This window comes from Lepidochelys olivacea (assembly GCF_965140295.1).
Source record: "Lepidochelys olivacea isolate rLepOli2 genome assembly, chromosome: 22".
NCBI lineage: Eukaryota > Metazoa > Chordata > Testudines > Cheloniidae > Lepidochelys > Lepidochelys olivacea.
The window spans coordinates 6,104,686-6,122,557 of record NC_140432.1 but is presented as its reverse complement, the minus strand read 5'-3'; the positions used below and the strand labels follow the sequence as shown (position 1 = coordinate 6,122,557).

Below are 17,872 nucleotides of genomic sequence, written 5' to 3'. Positions count from 1 at the left end.
TCTAAAGCATCCCTCGAAGACTGCAGAGCCTTAAAACAGCTGAATCCCCTCCCAGCTGTCCGGTAAGCAGCCCAGCTGGGATGCAAATGCAAGCCCAGGTCCCCCATACAGCCCTGCTCTACGCAGGCTTCCTTACTTTCTCCCAGTGTGGTTTGCCAGTGACACAGGGCAGGGGCTGGTGCGCAGGCTCAGCCAGGCCCTGCACCACAGCTCACTGAAGCTGATGGGAGTTTTCCCTGTGACTTTGGATGAAGTGTAAGTGCAGTACCGCCCTGCAGGAGAGTGAGCAGACTGTCCTTAGCCCCACACACATACCCACAACCACCACCATCACAGCCCCACACTGCATCATGACTTTATTTCAGTACAGATCACAAGTGAGGAGCTGGTACAAAGCTCTAACATGCAATTGGAGCGGCACAGAGGCGGTGAGGTAGGTGAGGGGCACAGCCTTCCTGGGTCATCTCCTAGAAGATTGCAGCACTCTTGGGATGGGACAGCAGCTGGGAGCTATTTCCCATTCTAAACTCCTCCTCCTCCTCCCCCTGTGCCCAACTGTGGCCCCCAGGCATCACACTCATCTTAAGGCAAGGGTGGGCTCAAAGCTGTGGTAGCATTCTAGACAGCAACAGCCTGGCCCTGCTGGTTCCTAGCCCAAGGCAGGGGTGACCACCGCCAGCAATGGCCACTTCCCAGGGAAAGCCCATCTCAAACCAGGCTGGGTTTGGCAGCAGCTCAGCTGTTAGTCAGCCCAAGCATCCAGGCCATGCTGTGCCAGTCAGGGAAGATCAGCAGTGTGTGTCTTGCACATCTGGACCAGCTGTGATCGGTCACCTCTGGAATAGCTTTGATTTTCCTTTTCTGGGTCATGCAGACCCCTGACTTCACTTCTGTTCCTCTGAAATGGAGTCAGCACTAAGTAACATCAACAGGTTACATTCTGCGCCAAAAAAATTAAAAAATTCTGCACCAAAAAGTTAAAAATTCTGCAAAATTTGGCAAATTTTATTTGTCAAATTAATGTGGTTGCTCGAGCATGGTATTGGGGAGCATAGGCCCCTAGCTGCACAGAGGTGGGAGATCACTGTTCAGCTCCCCCAGAACATGGACTCAGCAGTGAGGCTGCACCCAACCTTGAGACAGGGCAAGGACTGGCCTACCCCAGAAACACCCCAGGGCCCTGCCCCTCTGTGCCAGGTGCACCAAGTATGGGAGACAGGCGGATCCAAGTGTGTGTGGGGGGGGGAAATCTAGGTGTGGGTTGAGAGGGCTCTGGGTGGGGGCAGCTCAGTGGGAGATCCACGTGCAGGGTTCTGGATGGAGAGGGGCTTGTTGGGGGGTTCTGGGTGCAAAGGTAATGGGACGCAGCAAGGGGGTCCAGGTGAAGGTGGTTGGGGCTCAGCAGGGGTGGTGGTCTGGGTGTGGGGAGCTTAGTGGGAGGGGGGTGGGGGTGTCCAGATGCTGAGGGAGTGATGCTCAGTGTGGTGGGGAATCCAGGTGTGGGTGACTTGTCCAGATGGTCCAAGTGCAGGGAGTGGGGTTTGTCGTCAGGGGGAGCAGGGTTCTGAGCATGGGGGAGTGAGGCTTGGCCAGAGGGTCTGGGTATGAGAGGGTCTAGGCAGAAGGGGGAGCAGCTTCCTGTACAGTGATCCCTCCCCCTGCAGCTCAGGAGCGATAGGTGAAGGAAGAGTGTGGGGTGAGGGGGCAGTTTGGAGACTTTCCTACAGCCAGGGGAGAAAGCTGGGGATGGGTCTGACCTGGCCTCGGACGCTGTGCAGGGGAAGAGGAAGTCCCGTTCTCCCCAGGTTCTCCCCAGCCCAGCCGGGACTAGCAGCTGAGCCAGGCACAGGGTAGGAGCCACCAGCTGGGTCTTCCCATCTTGCCTCCTGCCCCACAGTGATGTACCTCTCTGCCAGCTGCCCTGGGCACCTGAAACATACAGCTGGGGGGAGGAGCGGGGGGGGGGGGGAGTCCTATGACTGCTCTTGTGGCTTCCCTTTGCTTCCCTGTCAGAAAGTCATTTTTCTGTGAGGAAGCAAAGAAATCTGTGGGAGACAAATTCTGCACATGCGCAGTGGCACAGAATTCCCCCAGCAGTAATCCAGTCAGTCCCTGGCTGAGGAGCAGCACTATCCTCCTGCCTTGGCCAGTGCTCCACGTACAACAGGAAGAATGAGCAATTAGTAGTCCAGCTCCTCGCAGGGATTCGTGAGTTTTTGCTCCTCTTGGCACCTTACAGTCAAGAATCTCAGAACACTTTGGGAAGTTAATGCTCTGTGAATCTGGACGCTGCTATGGCGTGCTCCTGAGGGCGTTCAGGGGAGGATCGCTACAGCCAATAACAAGACACTGGCTGTAAAGACACATGTTGTGGGGGGAGGTTTGTTTTCCACCTCCTCCAAGACCAACAGTGCCAATGAACTTCCGTTCCTATAGTGCCTTCAGTCCAAAGGGCACCAAAGCATTTTGCAACCCCGGAGGGGCGGGGGGGGAATTAAAATTCTACACACAGGGACCATTTTAAGTAATGCTGGAATTCAGCCACCTCTGGGCTGGAATGTGACATCCATATAACAGCATACAATAGTTTGGGATCAGAAGTGAAGACAACTGTAGAAAAGGGGCACTGGAAGGGCTATGGAGGTAGGCAGAATGATTAGCCAAATCGGAATTTGATCAGAAAAATGAGGCCTCAAAGAAACAGGAGGGTGGGATAAAGATAAAGCACTCTAAGATCCATGGGTCCATAAGAAGAGCCTCTAACAGAATGCAGGCCATTCTTAGTCACCCAGCTGTTAAGGACTTCACCCTACATGCAGGAGTTGGAAGACAATAGGCTGCGGAACCAATCAGTTAATTTCTGTTCCCAGCATAAGCAGAGCCTAGAAGAGAGCTGGTGCCTTTTGGAGCCTGGAGAGGTTAGGCACAGGGAACAGGTAGATATACCACAGGCTCTGATGGAGAGAGAGCCTGTTTCTGCTGCGGGATCAGGGAGTGAATGGCTCCGAGGGGTGAAGTGGGATGTGGGGCCTTTTACCTCATATCACCAGGCCGAATCTGGCTCATATTAGCAGTAGCTGGACACAGCAATTATCGGAGGTCTGTATATGGTTTGTGGGATATGCAGATGCTGTCAATCTCTGGGCCGGATGAGCCAGCACCAGAGACCTCGAGAGATGTCCGGGACACCAGGCAGGTAGAAAGGGTGTCTGAGTACAGGCTGCTGCTAGCCTGGTGCTGCAATCTCCATCACTGAGCAGGAGCACGCGTTTTCTCCTGCAGCTAATGGTGTGATTGGGCCAACAGCTGGGAGAGAGGGATTCAGGAGTTAAAACCAACAGCTCCAAGAGGCAGCACTGTCCAGTGAGTAGAGCAGGGGCCTGGATTCTATTCCCAGCTAAGACACCAACATACGACATGGCCTATGGCAAGTCACTTCTCTCCGTACCAATCAGTTTCCAATCAGGATCCTGAACTAACAAGCTGGCGTCAGGCTGCAGAGCTCCGAGATGCTCATGGGAGCAGACAGAGTGTTACGGCTCTGGGGAGGAGAGGAGGTGGGACCCACCAACTGGCTGATTCGTTCCAAGCTCTCAGATAATGTTCCTCTCGAGGACCTGCTCCCCAGAGACGAACCTGTTGAAGGAGAACTTCTCCATGTTGATGGTCATGAACTTGCCTTCCAGAATGAGCTCGGCCACAGCCCTCCCTGCCGCTGGCGACAGCTGCAGCCCGTGCCCGCTGAACCCCGTGATGAAGAGCATGTTCTCCACCAGCGGGTGAGGGCCCAGCACGGCGTTCTGGTCAAACGTGTTGTAGTCATAGTAGCCAGCCCAGGCACTCTTCACCTGCCCAAAGAACACACACTCAGGGCCCTGCAGGCCATCTGCCAGTGGGACTGACCTATCCACCAGGAAACCCCACCTCACACTGGCAATGACACCCCCTAGTCCCCCATGTTGGCAGCCGCAGCCGGGAGGCCCAGGAAGGAACAGATCAACCAAACTCACCTCTCACGCCTGAGGAGTGTCTCATGGGGAGGGCTGCACGAGGGGGAAGCTTGCTCTGTGTTGTTCCCACTCCGAGGACAGAGGCCTCCCACCTCCAGGGGTGTCACTTTAAAGTAGCTCCTGACGCTCCTCTCACTGGCCCATCATCCCCACCAGCCACCCGTCCTGATACCGCCGCAGGGATACGAGCTGCTGTAGCCCTGCCAGCTTGGGCGCTCCTGCACTGCCATCCGATCACATCGGCAAACCTTCCCCTTCCCCGGGGTTCTCCAAGTCACGGACCAGCCCCACCGGGACGGGGAGAGAGAGGGAGAGACGTTCACTTCCTCCTCTTTTCTCAAGGTGAACAAGCACAGGGATGCACAGGCCTGTTACCTTCAGGGACTCGAACACCGGCACCCGATGGGCCAGACGGGGCCAGATCTTCTCCTGGAAGAAATTGTGATCGACTTCCAGGTCTTGGATGTCTGGCTCTTCCTCCTGGGGGTGGGACCAAAGACAGGGTTTGTCACCCAGACAGCGACCCACGGCCCTGGTGCCAGAGCTCAGCAGGGAGCTACCTGTTAGCAGCCTGAGCTGGGAGAGGCGGCTCGAGAACAAGCATTCAGGGGGCAGCAGGGCTGTTCTGCATGGCAGTGTGACGGAGCTGGGCTTGGGTGCTGGCTGTGGGGTTACAGAGCCCAGTCTAGGGGAGCAGGTCACTGTCCAGGGACGCTGGTGGGGGCGGGCTGGTTCCATTCGGCTCCTGTGGAGCTCCAGCACTGAGAGCTCCCAGGGAGGTTGTAACTGGACCCGGGCGAGTCTGGGATTCTGTAAGGATGGGGTGGACGCATCTGCTCCTGATGCTGGAGAGACGCTGCCGAGCCCCATTGCTGCCATGGAAAATTCCCCACTCCAAAGGGACCGATTATGTGTGCTCCAGGGCTGTGTCTGACAGCGTAGGAGCAGAGCCGCTCAGTCCGTGGGGGGAGACTCGGATCTGCCAAAAGCCGTTTCCATTACACCGTCCCCCTCCTGAGTCCTGCACTGCAGCCTTTCCCTCCTAGGACGGGATGCTCCCTGCAGTTCATCAACGCTGAATCAATCAGCCAGAGAGGGCGCTGGTGAGCGACTGAAAACACTCCCCCTCTGTTGGTTCCCGTTTAACTGAACCCAGACTGCCTCCACGGTGCGAGTTGCCCGTTGCTGTGGGTGAGGGGAGGGGCATGCATCACGGCATGTCCTGACTGCGGGGGCAGTCTGACGTCACTAAATCCAGTTCCCCCCATATCTATAGGGCCATTGCTCCCCCGCCCCCGATTACGGGGCTATCGCTCCCCCGCTGAGCCCTCCCCGCTTCCCCCTTTACGAGATGCTTCGCTGGTTACGACTGCCTCGAGACCCCGACTGACTCACCTCTGGTGGGCTGAGGCCTCCCAAGTAGTTGCCTCCCGTGCCTTCCCGGCGGAAATAAGCCTGCGTGGTGTCAACCAGCATGGGACAGTCCAGGCCAGGCCCATCAGGGCAGTGCCACACAAAGATATACCTGGGGGTAGCGGGGGCGGGGTGAGTTGGCTAAGGGACTGAAGGCCAACCCCCCCTCTTCCCGGGGTTCAGCCAGAGCCCTGGGAGCCAGGGCAGACCCAGGGAAGAAGTTTCCGGAAGGTACGAGCAGTTTGGGGCAGGGGCTGCCTTTTTATCCGCCTCCTGGACAGCGCCGGGCACTATGCCAGTGTTCACCCAAGCCAGGCAGTCAGAATCCAACCTCCCAGGCCTTCCCAATTTCCAAGGCTTCTGCTTGTCCACCTTCCCAGAGCAACAGAACCGAGAGCAGGGTATTTCTGGCCGCCCTATGGTCCCGAGCACAGCGGAGTCGCCCTGAGGGAACGCACCTCATTTGACCGCTTAACCTAGTCAGCTCTTGCGCTGAAGCTTCACTTGGCTCTTCCCCAGCTCACCCCCTTGGGGGAGATATGGGAGTCCCCGGAGAAGGAATCAAACCTGAATGTGCAAATCAATGCCCACACCTCACACATCCAAGGATCCTGTGTCACAAATCCCACCCACGCCACGTTATTTAACCTGCACCTTTTCTTGGGCTCCACGGGTAGCTTGATCCCTTCTTGGGTGTCGGGTGGCCCGATCCCAACGCTGGCCATCTCGGCCAGCTTCTGTGACCAGGGGCCAGCTGCATTGACCACCAGGGAGCACTCCACGGGCTGGTATTCCAAACTGTTGGGCATGTGGACCTGGAAGGCACAAGGGGGAGAGCAGTGAGCTTAATAGACCCCAAAGAGCCCTGGGTGCCAGATGCCCCTTGAAGGCTTTCCAGGCAGAGCAACAGCGCTGCACTGGAGCGGGTGTCATGGAATAAAGAGGGGAACTGCCCCCCGAATTACCCTGCACTGGAAACAGATGTTGGGGAGCCACTGCTTCATGGGGCAGAGCAAGAGAAGGGGGAGGGCAGGAGCGGCTGTGCATAGGGTGCTGGAGAGCAGGAAGCAGTGAGGAGAGACAAAGATGGTCTTGCGGTTATAGCATGAGGCTGGGCCGCAAGAGAACCCAGTTCTCTTCCCGGCTCTGCCACTGACTCAGAACGTGGTCTTGGGTGAGTCCCATCATCACTCTGTGCCTCAGTTTCCCCATCTGTTAAAGTGAGATAATATTAGTGACTTACCTCACTGGGGGGAGTGGGGAGAAAATGAAGCATGGAGGGAGCATCACACAATGAGTCCCTGGCAGAGGTGGGAGTAGAATCTGGAGTCCCACCACCTCTGGAAACCCACTGCCTAGGTTCTTGGACTAGGAGGTATCGCTGTGTTGGTACCCTGGCTCCCACGGATACGTGACCCCACACAAAGGAGAAGGAAGCTTTTTCAGTTATGCAGTGTGTTCGGATTTCAAGACCAGAAGGACCAGCTATCATCCAGTCTGACCTCCAGTGTAGCATAGGCCAGGGGATTCTGCCCCGTGACTTCTGCACCGGGCCCCGTGACTTGTGGCTGAACTACAGTGCAGGTTTTTGGAAGCCATCCAGTCTCAATCTGAAAAACTCCAAGTAATGGCGAACCCACCACGACCCTCAAGGAGCTGTTCTAATGGCCAATTACCCTCACTGTTAAAATATCCCCAGGTCAGGGTTAACTGTATGACCCCCACTCAGCCCCCTAGTGTGTATGTCTTAGGAGATCATCATTTTTCTTCCACGCAGGTGATCAGTAGGGTCAAGCCCAGGACGCATCACAGATCTCTCCTGTCTGAGACATGACACTACCAGTGGGACCAGACCACTGGGGGATTACTTACGCGGACATAATTAATGCGGGAGAAGGTCAGCTCCCCCTCAGGCGTCATTATTTCTCGGGAGGAGATGGTAAAGGCTGGGAAAGAGAAACAGAAAAAAACATGCAGCAAACAGCAATTTGCTCACTCCCTTCAAATACCTCTGAGGATCTGGGCCTATCTGCAGCAGGCACAAATGGCTAATTTGCACAGCTTGTAAGTAACACACAAAGACCAGCTCTCCACAGTGCAGAATTACCCATCACTGCTAGAGAATAGCCTACAGTCCCATTTACATTCAAACTAAAATCTCTAACAGCTGTTTATTTGTTTTCAGTACATTTCATGATCCCTGCTCTGTCCCTGTGTTCACTCACTGATCTGTACCGTACAGTGATCGGTAACAGGCAGGCACACAGCTCACGAGCGAGTCACAGCAAAACGGGGGGGGGAAAAATCACTAGACAGATTACGGAGAAATGTAACTTGTGCTAAACCACCCGAGACCAAGAATACATCAGAGATAATGGATAATAGATGCTGTAAATATACTTGACTCTCATACAGTGCTTTTCAGCCATAGATCTCAAAACTCTTTACAAAGATAGATAACTGTCCTTAGCCACATGTTACAGATGGAGAAACAAAGACACAGAGAGATTAAGTGACTTGCCCAAAGTCACGTAGTGATATTGTGGCAGAGCTAGGAATAGACCGGCTGTCCCCTGACTCCCAGCTCTGTCCTTATTCCATTAATCCCCATCTGCTCATTTACCCATTCCACAGTTCTTCAGATAGACAGCCATGGACTTTAACATAGAATCAAAGGCATCAGAAATGGACTGTCCCATGTGGTACCATTTAGGTGAGTCGCTGAGAACAGGCCTGCACTGTTCCTTACAGGAGATATTCTCCAATGCTTCATCTACTATAATTTGAAAAGAGCACATGAGGAAATGGACTAGAAAACGTTTGGCAGGTTTGTCTGTTTATTTTTTAATTAAATGTTTGGCAGGTAAAAAGCCTTTGGTTCCAAGCCCTAAGCTCAGCACTCTGCTTCTCCTACTACAGCTGATGAAATCCCCGATTTCAAAAGCAGGGCAAGGAGTTACCTTACATGCACTGCTTTAGTGTCTGTGACATCCCCAGCAAACTGTGGCAGGGGAAACAGAATCCTGGACTCCAATCTGGGCCAACAGAGGATATCAATTGTTTCTAAAATACATTTCCAGAACTTACACCTACACACTTTTGTTTCTGATTCAAGGTCTTAAGTGGTTTTGGCAGCTATTTATTTCATTTTATCACCTGTATTAATTTTTCCATCTTATTTTAAAGATAGCAGCTCAGCAACACCTCTGGACCAGCTGAGCAACCCCTAGTACCCAGCTGGATCAGTACCGAATCCCTAACACTACGATTCGCAACCTTACATGCGCCTTTGAGGTCTCCCATCCAAGTAATGACCAGATACAACGCTGCTTAGCTGGGAGGATCTCAGCACATGGTATTGCGACAACCCTACAGGGGGGTCAAAACTACTTGTCAGCCTCAAACAGTGAGAGGGGCTCACTTACACGTCACTTCTCCGAAGCACTGACAAACACCCATGGACATTGCTTTTCTCCTGAAGGCAGTGAGGAGGGACCAAGGATCAAACCAACCCTCATTTTCTAGGCCTAAAGAAAGAAGAAATGGTCACATGGAAGAGCAGGCATGAACAAAGCAACCATTCACCCACACAAGCGCCCTACATGTAGGATGCCTGCAAAGTACAGCCCCCGTCCTACAGACACTTGTGCTCACACTTAACTCTATGCATGAAAGGTTCCACTGAAGTCAACAGAATTAGTCACAGGCACAAAGGTAAGTATGTGCATAAATACCTGTGCGTTTAGCAGATGCATTATGCAGAAACGTATGTATTATTATCCCTATTTTATAGAGGAGGTGAGTTAGCTAGGCCAACTAGAGTTTATTGCTGCTTAAGGTATCAATTTTTTTCTTTAATATACAGGTATCATTCAGCAACAGACAAGTATTTAACTTATAGTTACATAAAAGTTACACCAGTTCCCAGGAAGGAGCACTTTAATGAAGGGTGAATTCCAGCTTCCATTCTACCTCCATTTTTGTTTTTCAGTCTTGCCAAACAAATTCTCATTGGTCTGTATGGTTCCGTGTTTGGGCTCATCCAAAAGGTGAATTTGTTTGGAGAGTCTGAATGAGATCAGTCCTGTTATTTCCAAGTCAAGCAGCCAGGAAGATAAAACACTTTCCCCACACATTCCAACTGAGCATTTTTATGCTCCGATAACTCAAATGGGTGAAGCTAGAAATTTTAAACTTGGCTTGATTTATAGACCTCAATGGGGAAGGGAAAACAGTTCAAATTTAAAGGAAGTCAGTACGATAATTTTGGAGGTGTGAAAATGTAAAGTCAGCATCTCTACGCAAATGCATCTGAATTCTAGTCCCCCTCCCCAGTCTGATGCAGTGATGCCTTCAGTTAAGCGTGTTCTCTGCAGATCGGTCAGAAAAAGTATTGCCGAGTTTCTCCCCTCTATTTCCCCAAGGAAAAAACAGGGAAATTAAATGCAAAAACCTAAATATTAGTGTACAATTGAGAAATCAACCACCCAAAAGTTACGTTTACATGGCCATATTGTACATACAATCTTAATGATATTCCCATCTGCCTTGTTAAATGAAAGCCCTGTTATACTGTTGGTTTTATTATTAGAGATGTGCCATGAAACAGACATGTAACAAGCTGCGTTAAATATTTATCAGAAACCTTAATTTTTGGCACTCTCTTACTCTGGACTTTGATTTTTCAGCCCTAACATGGCATTTAGGTGTAGTTTTGCACTTAATATCTAACAGCAGGATTGGCCCTTGAAATGAAAGCTGGTCTTTTCAGTTCCTTTCGTAGTTTCAGAAACATCTGTTACATTTTCTTTTTAATTTTACTCCTCTAATATTTAGTGAGACTGATGTGCAAAGGGAGTTCCATTCCCCCATGGGGTGAGCAGGGGTCTAGCAATTAGATACCATAGGATGCCACAGCCACATCATTGGTATTTATCCATGGATACTTCTTCTTCAGTTGTGCTGGTGACAGAAGGCAGACCTCAGCTCCTTCAGCCCTGAAAAGCCATTAAATATACATTAGAACACGCTGGTTTTAGTCCTGATACAGCTATTGTTAGGAAACACGTGGGAGAAGATCTGGAGAGAATGAAGCATAACCACTAGGAGAAAAAAATGGAAATCCAGGATGTTTACCGTAACTTGATAGCAGTTCTGCTTCTCTCTCTCCAGACCTCCTCCCCATGCTAATGGTACAAGGCTCCTCATCCCTAAACCCCTTCATGTGCTAGGTCCCAGCTAGCTCAAGTCCATCTCTCTTCCTGCTCCTCACACAGGGACGCTTCATCTGGAGACCCACAGTGTAAAGGTCACAAGGGCTGGACATTCTCAGTAGAAGGCCCTTTGCTACAGAATTCGCTATCCAGGGACTTTAAGGCCAGAAGGGACCATCGTGATGATCTAGTTTGACCTCCTGCACATCACAGGCCACAGAACCTCACCCACCCACTCCTGTAATAGACCCCTAACCTCTCGCTGAGTTACTGACATCCTCAAATCATGGTTTAAAGACTTCAAGTTACAGAGAATCCATCATTTACACTAGTTTAAACCAGCAAGTGACCCGTGCCCCACACTGCAGAGGAAGGAGAAAAACTCCCAGGGTCTCTGTCAATCTGACCCAGTGGAAAATTCCTTCCCAACCCCCCCAGTTAGACACTGAGAGCAAGACCCACCAGCCAGACATCTGGGAAAGAATTTGCTGTAGTAACTTAGAGGCCCCTCCTCCCCAATCTAGTGTCCCATCACCAGCCATCAGAAATATCTGCTGCTAGCAGTCGCAGATGGGCTACATGCCACTGTAGGCAGTCTCATCATACCACCCCCTCCATAAACTTATCAAGCTCAGCCTTGAAACAAGGTTGGCTGGCCAATATCAGCCACTACATCCACTGCCTCGCTTCCCAGCTCCCACTGTTTCACCCGCCGAGGGGCTGTACCTCTGAATGTGCACGTTCTCCTCCAACACTGCAGCTCTGTCCTCCGAGGCCAGGAAGAGGTATCCCGAGGGGTTAAACTGAATATCTATGGGCGGCTCGTTCACAACCCCCAAATGCTCCTGGGGACAGAGAGCTCCCGTCAACACTCCAGTCACTGATCTGATTCAGGCAGACGCAGAGGGAGAAGGACCTGGGACCCATTCAAGAGACCATCACTGCATTATCTCCCCGTAAAATGGAGGAGCTGCTCTGGTTTGGCAACCCCCTCAGAATGACCTGTCCTCCTCTGCTAGAGACCTCCCTTGAGCCCGTCAGTGCGGCTTTTTGCTCTGCCAGAGGGGTCGCTGACAAGCTGCATAGGCCCCCTCAGTCTCCCTAGTGATCGACAGCATCACCTACGTACATTTCCCAGCACTTGTCAGCTTGGGAGCGAAGATGGGACTCGAACCTAGATCCCTTGCGTGGCCACGCAGAATGTGGCCTGGTTACTGTTTGTACTGTGCTTCAGCACACAAAGAACAACAGAAAGCCCGAGGTATTACTAAGCATAGGCGACTGACTGATCATTCTCTCCCAGAAGAGACACAGGTGAAATAGCGATGTGAGACACTTGTGTAAATCCAGAGCCACTCCGGATTTACACCAGCAAGCAGTAGACTCAGGCCCACAAGCAGGTATAAGCAATGCAGCAGCGAATACATTGTCTCACACACACACACACAGCTAATTAAATGAACTATACTACGCTCCATCTGCAGCCATGGCGACAAGGGGGTTCAGCATGCCTGTAGCTCCCCTACGCTTCCTGACTCCAAACTCTCTCTAGCACGGCGCTTGCAGGCGTTGAGGCCCCTGGAGAGTCAGGGCCCTAGCGCCTCCCTTCAGACCTTGGCCAGCGTAACGTACGTTGATCGTGCGCAGGAAGAATGCTGAGTAGAGGGACATCTGGATGTTTTCTGGCAAGGAGAACTGCTGCCGAATCCCTCCTGCAGAAAGCACCGTGGAGGCTTGCGAGTACTGTAGGGAAGCCAAAGGGGCAGGGGAAGGATGGTCAGGATGGCAGAGTTACCAGAACAGAAACGAGGCAGCTAGTTTTCAGTTCTTCCCTCTCACAGGCTCTAGTGCTGGTGAAAGGCCCGGGCCCAACAGCCCTGGGGACTGAACTTGCCTGTTCACGGAGCAAAGCCAGGACAAGTAGCAGCTGTGAAACAATCCCCTGATGCTGCTCTACCAAGGAACCCTGCAAACTCCCTCTAGTGAGCAGAGGGGAGATCAGTTTCCATGAACCATTCACTCCTGTGTTGGCCTCCTGAGATTATCAACAGGGTGATGTGGGCACTTGCCCTTTGGGAACTGGAGAGGCCACCAAACATCTTGCAGATGGCATCAACTTTTGGTCCCTTCCAACCTGGGCTGGAGTCCAACCACTGACCTTGAGGCTGCATCTCGCATTAGCAAGCCCTGCCCCCACATGCTGTCCCTAGCCCAGCATTTGCAGGGGGTTATCCTAGACGTTAGGGAGACCCTAAAAGAGCAGGGATGCAGTTACCCCGTTATGGGTGGCCAAAGCCCGCAGCAGCCCCATCCTGGTCATTAATGGGTAAAGAAATAGGATGGTGAGGAACAAGGACGAACTCACAGATGCAAAGACAAATCAGAAGATCTCAGGACTGGAAGGGACCTCCTGCGTCAGTACAGGCAGCCCCATACAATCCCATTCTTAAATTTATCAAGCTCCAATGCAGACACAGCAGAGGCCAAGTGACCTACTGGTGTGTCCTGGCTCTGCCCAAGCAATGTCTTGAACACACAGGTGCTGATCTATTTTAACACCATGGAACATGGGAGTCCTTGATCAAAATAAATGGGCTGGAACATTGTAACCCCCTGTATGCTGGTCTTAGAGTCACTACTGAATCACCCGGCCCAACCCTGATCTCTGGGATGATTTAATTGGGGATGGGTCCTGCTTTTGAGCAGGGGGTTGGACTAGATGACCTCCTGAGGTCCCTTCCAACCCTGATAGTCTATGATTCTGCAGGGCCAGTCACTAACTCCTTCCCCACTGACCCCTTCTCTGATCAGTCTCTGCAGCCTCCAGCCCTTCCCGGGGGAGCCCATTCCACTGCCCCAACTGCTCTGGTGGCTAAGATGCTCACCTTTTATGGACGCGAATCTTCCTTGTGTGGGGAGGGAGACCTGGTGCAAGGAGGGGGACATGGTGGGTTGGGTCTGCAGTGCAGCCACAGCACTTGGAGTTCAGCTCATTTTCTAAACCCTTGCCTAAACGAGACTCCGGGATGCTGCATATTTTAGTGGTAGCCTTCCCAGGGGTAACTTACCATTGGGTCCTTCTCAATCACAACCACTCGGAGCGCATCTCTCCGGGGCTCCAGCGCCTTCAACCAGTAGGCCACGGACCAACCCATCACCCCTCCCCCCACGATGACCACATCTGCGCGCTCAGGAGGGAGACCCTTTGTGGTACCCATGGGGTCCCAATCACTGCCCGGGAGGCTCTCTTTTAACTTCTTCTGGAACTTCACCACCTCCTTCTCCAGGTCTGTAAAGAGAGACGGGATTGTTAGCTGGCTCACCCTCTTCCAGCATGAGAAATCCAGACAGCAGGAGCAATCACCAGCCCAAACAGGGCTATGCAAGTGTAACGCAGGGAGAGCGGGGCAGCGTTAGGCAGAGGGGCACTGCGTTTGCTGGGCAAGTTCAGGCAAGGCTCAAGACACACTTCCCTTCTCTGTTTTCCATTAACCATGTGGTAAAGTCACGAGGCCCAGGCTCTAGTGACATGCAGATAACGGCACATCTCCCTTCTCCACTGATACAGCCTCTGCCATCCCCAAGACGTCCCGACAACTGGGGGAGTTCTGCAGGTGGACAAAGATCGTTTGGCTCTGGTTCAACCCAGGAAAGTCACAAATGATGTTTTTAGGAAGGGGAAAGACTGAAGTGCTCTAACTTCACCTACAACTGAGCCATCAGACCAAGCAGGTGGATGCAGAGATTACCACTAGGGCGAGGAATTCTTCCTTCCCTCGTTGTGTGGCAGGAAACCGCCTTCCCTGCTTTCAGATGAGGATATAGCCACTGAGATTCACAGCACCACCTGCGTGCTAGATGACTGCACCTCATTCAATCTAGGGCTAAATTAAACTGACATGGCTCAGCCTGCAACAGCATATCTCATTAACCAAGGCCAATATGAACACGTCACACGTGTGTATTGTACATTCCACTGGCTCCCCGTTTGGTCCAGGACAGAAATTAAGGTCCTGGTCCTAACCTCTAAAGCCCTTAATGATCCCAGATCACCCCAGCCTATAAGAAAGCTACACTCCACAGGAACTCTGCTGCTGGAGAGACCCAGATTTAGTCTATATGGTGCTAGGAGCAGAGCAGTCTCTGGCTCTCAGACCCAGTGTAATCCCAGCTATGGGACTCCTTGCTTCTTAGGCTCACTGCTCAGTCTGACAGCATCCTTTTTGATCAAGCCTTACCGTGTAAATACCACATGCTCCTCAGTCCAGTCTTGGAAGTGGGGGAGGGATACCTCAGCGGTTTGAGCATTAACCTGCTAAACCCAGCGTTGGGAGTTCAATCCTTGAGGGGGCCATTTAGGGATCTGGGGCAAAAATTGGGGATGGGTCCTGCTTTGAGCAGGGGGTTGGACTAGATGACCTCCTGAGGTCCCTTCCAATTCTGATATTCTATGATTTACATTGACTTTTTTCTCTGTTGAGCATCTTTCACCTGCACTGAATCCACTTAATTGACAACCCTGGAAATCAACTTTTCTGTTCAGGTTCTGCAGGTGCCCTGTCACTGCCCAGCCAATACGGCCTCAGTCTTGCCCTCGAGGGACCACCTGGGGCCAAGAAATTACTTGAGTCCCAGCTCCCCATTCATTCCCTGACTTCTCTGCTCAGACTGACAACAAGGGAGACAACACTGCCAATGGCGATGGTAGTTTTGGAAGAGTTTTTTTTTTTTTGACAACTGGCCTGAGATTCAATAAAAAAGCATCTTCTCTCTTATATCATGTCATGTCCAGGTCACCACCCAGCTTGCTGCAGTCACTGGTAGTTTTATTTCTCTGCTGCGTGGGACCCACACAGAGGTTACGTTTGCTTTGAATATGCAACAGAACAGCATATATGGAATCCATGGAAACAAGAGGATAAATTCTAGTCTCCCCAGAGGCCAGTCTTTTGTGCATCATTCTGGGGTACACGCTTTAGAGTCCCCTTCTTGGCATGCAGGTTAGCGATCTAGATCAGCACATGGTCACGTGATCCAGTTCCAATGCCAGCCCAATATTTAATGGAAACCCAGAGACCAAGATGTCACTCTTTTCTTATCACATGTGGCATCCATCCAAAGCTGATCCCATAGCTAGCAGTAGCCACTGGAGTCACTGACTACTGCGATGTGACAAGCCTGTTAACCTTTTGTAACCCTTATCAAGGTCATGTAACTGAGCCCAGGAAATAGAGTTCAGTCTCTTTCCACCGCCCCTGTGCATCACATATTCATTGCTACACAGAACATGGATCAAAGTTCGCTACCACCAGGTTGGAATCTGACCCCTGGTATTTATCTTTAAGAGCTGGATGAATCCAATTTAACAACCTGTCTTTATAAACATGTTCAATAGTAATACCTAATGTTATATAGTGCTTTTCAGCCACAAATCTGAAAGCATTTTATAAAGGAAGTCAGTATCGTTAGCCTCGTTTTACAGATGGGGAAACTGAGGCACAGAGAGACATGACTTGCCCATGGTCACCCAGCAGGCCAATGGCAGAGCCAGGAAGTTCACCTAGCTCTTCTGAGTCCCATCCAGTGCCCTCTCCACTACATGCCTCTTAACGCTAAAATTAAGGGGCTGAATTACCCCATTGGAGAGACACCAATGACGAGGCTGCTGGGGAGCAACTTGGCCACAAGAGACTAAAGTTGTAGGAAAAATATGAAAGGTGGGTTTATAGTGAACCCAGCCGCTGTGACAAACTCCGATTAACATAGGGGAGCCTGGGTTGCCTGGCACCACGTGCCCATGGGGTGACACTTTGCCCACCTCTAGCACCTTCTACCTGAGTTCAGAGCATTCTAGGAACAAGAATGAATTTAGCCCGATAGCCAGGCTAAGTGTCCGTTCTGTGTTTGTACAGCCCTAGCACAAGGGGGTCCTGATCCAGGAATACAAATAACCCCCCTCCCCCTCCTCATACAGACGGGAAACCGAGACATGGGGAGAGGCAGGACCCTGCCCAAGGTTGCAGATGGAACCCAGGGGTCCTGGCTCCCAGCCCTCTGCTTGAGCCATGAGAGGAGGCCTCCCCCGGCCCCTTGCAGGGCAGGGAGGCCTTGAGGCAGGCGGGTTAAGGTGGCTAGCCCCGGGCAGCAGGTCTCTGCGCACAGCCCGCTGGGGAAGTCGCTCCATCCGCGACAGGGCAAAGGCAGGAGGGGCGCTGAGCAGGTGAGCGCACCCCTCAGCCCCAGGCCATGCCCAGCCCCTGCTGGGGGCGCTCCCGGACCAGGGAGCTGGGACCGTCCTGCGGCAGCCGGGCGGAACATCGCACCCCGATGCCATGGGGAGCCCCAGGACCTCGCCGAGGCCGGGCTCCCCCCCTCCCATCTCTGCCCCAGCCCCCAGCCGAGCCCGGACCCCCCCCCATCTCCGCCCCAGCCCCCAGCCGAGCCCGGAGACTCCCCCTCCCATCTCCGCCCCAGCCCCCAGCCGAGCCCGGACCCCCCCCCTCAGCCGAGCCCGGAGACTCCCCCTCCCATCTCCGCCCCAGCCGAGCCCGGACCCCGCCCCCCTCAGCCGAGCCCGGAGACTCCCCCTCCCATCTCCGTCCCAGCCCCCAGCCGAGCCCGGACCCCCCCCATCTCCGCCCCAGCCCCCAGCCGAGCCCGGAGACTCCCCCTCCCATCTCCGCCCCAGCCGAGCCCGGACCCCCCCCCCAGCCGAGCCCGGAGACTCCCCCTCCCATCTCCGCCCCAGCCCCCCCCAGCCGAGCCCGGAGACTCCCCCCAGCCGAGCCCGGAGACTCCCCCTCCCATCTCCGCCCCAGCCCCCCCCAGCCGAGCCCGGAGACTCCCCCCAGCCGAGCCCGGAGACTCCCCCTCCCATCTCCGCCCCAGCCAGCCGAGCCCGGAGACTCCCCCCAGCCGAGCCCGGAGACTCCCCCTCCCATCTCCGCCCCAGCCCCCCGGGCCCCCCCACCTCTGAAGAGGTCCCGGCGCTGCGGGAGGCCGGTGCGGAGCTGGCGGGACCGTGGCGCGGAGCCCCCGGCGGGGGCGGGCAGCGGGAGGGGGCGGGGGCGCCCCAAGCCCCGGCACAAGCGCCCAGCCCGGATCATGCCGGCCAGACCAGCCCAGCCCACCCCCCACGCGGGCCGCCGGCAGGCCCCGCCCCCGACCGCCGTCCCCGCGCGGACCAATAGCCTCCAACCACACTACTCCACCCCCCGGGCAAGCCTCCAATCCGCG

At 53.5% G+C, this 17,872-nt stretch overlaps 1 protein-coding gene across 1 annotated transcript; it reads right to left on the bottom strand.

Moving 5' to 3' along the window:
* Positions 1 to 339: 339 nt before the first annotated feature.
* FOXRED1 (FAD dependent oxidoreductase domain containing 1) lies at positions 340 to 17,763 on the bottom strand. Its single transcript, XM_084611929.1, has 11 exons — positions 17,607 to 17,763; positions 13,705 to 13,925; positions 12,269 to 12,379; positions 11,363 to 11,481; positions 10,326 to 10,420; positions 8,849 to 8,950; positions 7,296 to 7,369; positions 6,078 to 6,238; positions 5,406 to 5,535; positions 4,386 to 4,490; positions 340 to 3,848 (listed from the first exon to the last, which is right to left on the bottom strand). Exons 1-11 carry the CDS (start codon positions 17,740 to 17,742, stop codon positions 3,594 to 3,596), a joined length of 1,509 nt encoding a protein of 502 aa, XP_084468055.1. The 5' UTR covers positions 17,743 to 17,763; the 3' UTR covers positions 340 to 3,593.
* Between the last annotated feature and the right edge of the window lie 109 nt (positions 17,764 to 17,872).

Excerpts from the sequence above, each read along its gene's own strand:
- FOXRED1 (XM_084611929.1), bottom strand. The coding sequence starts at position 17,742 with ATGATCCGGGCTGGGCGCTTGTGCCGGGGCTTGGGGCGCCCCCGCCCC. Across the intron at positions 12,380-13,704 it reads TGATTGAGAAGGACCCAATG|TACTCGCAAGCCTCCACGGT; the intron begins GTAAGTTACCCC and ends GCTTCCCTACAG. Across the intron at positions 5,536-6,077 it reads CCCGTGGAGCCCAAGAAAAG|GTATATCTTTGTGTGGCACT; the intron begins GTGCAGGTTAAA and ends CGCTACCCCCAG.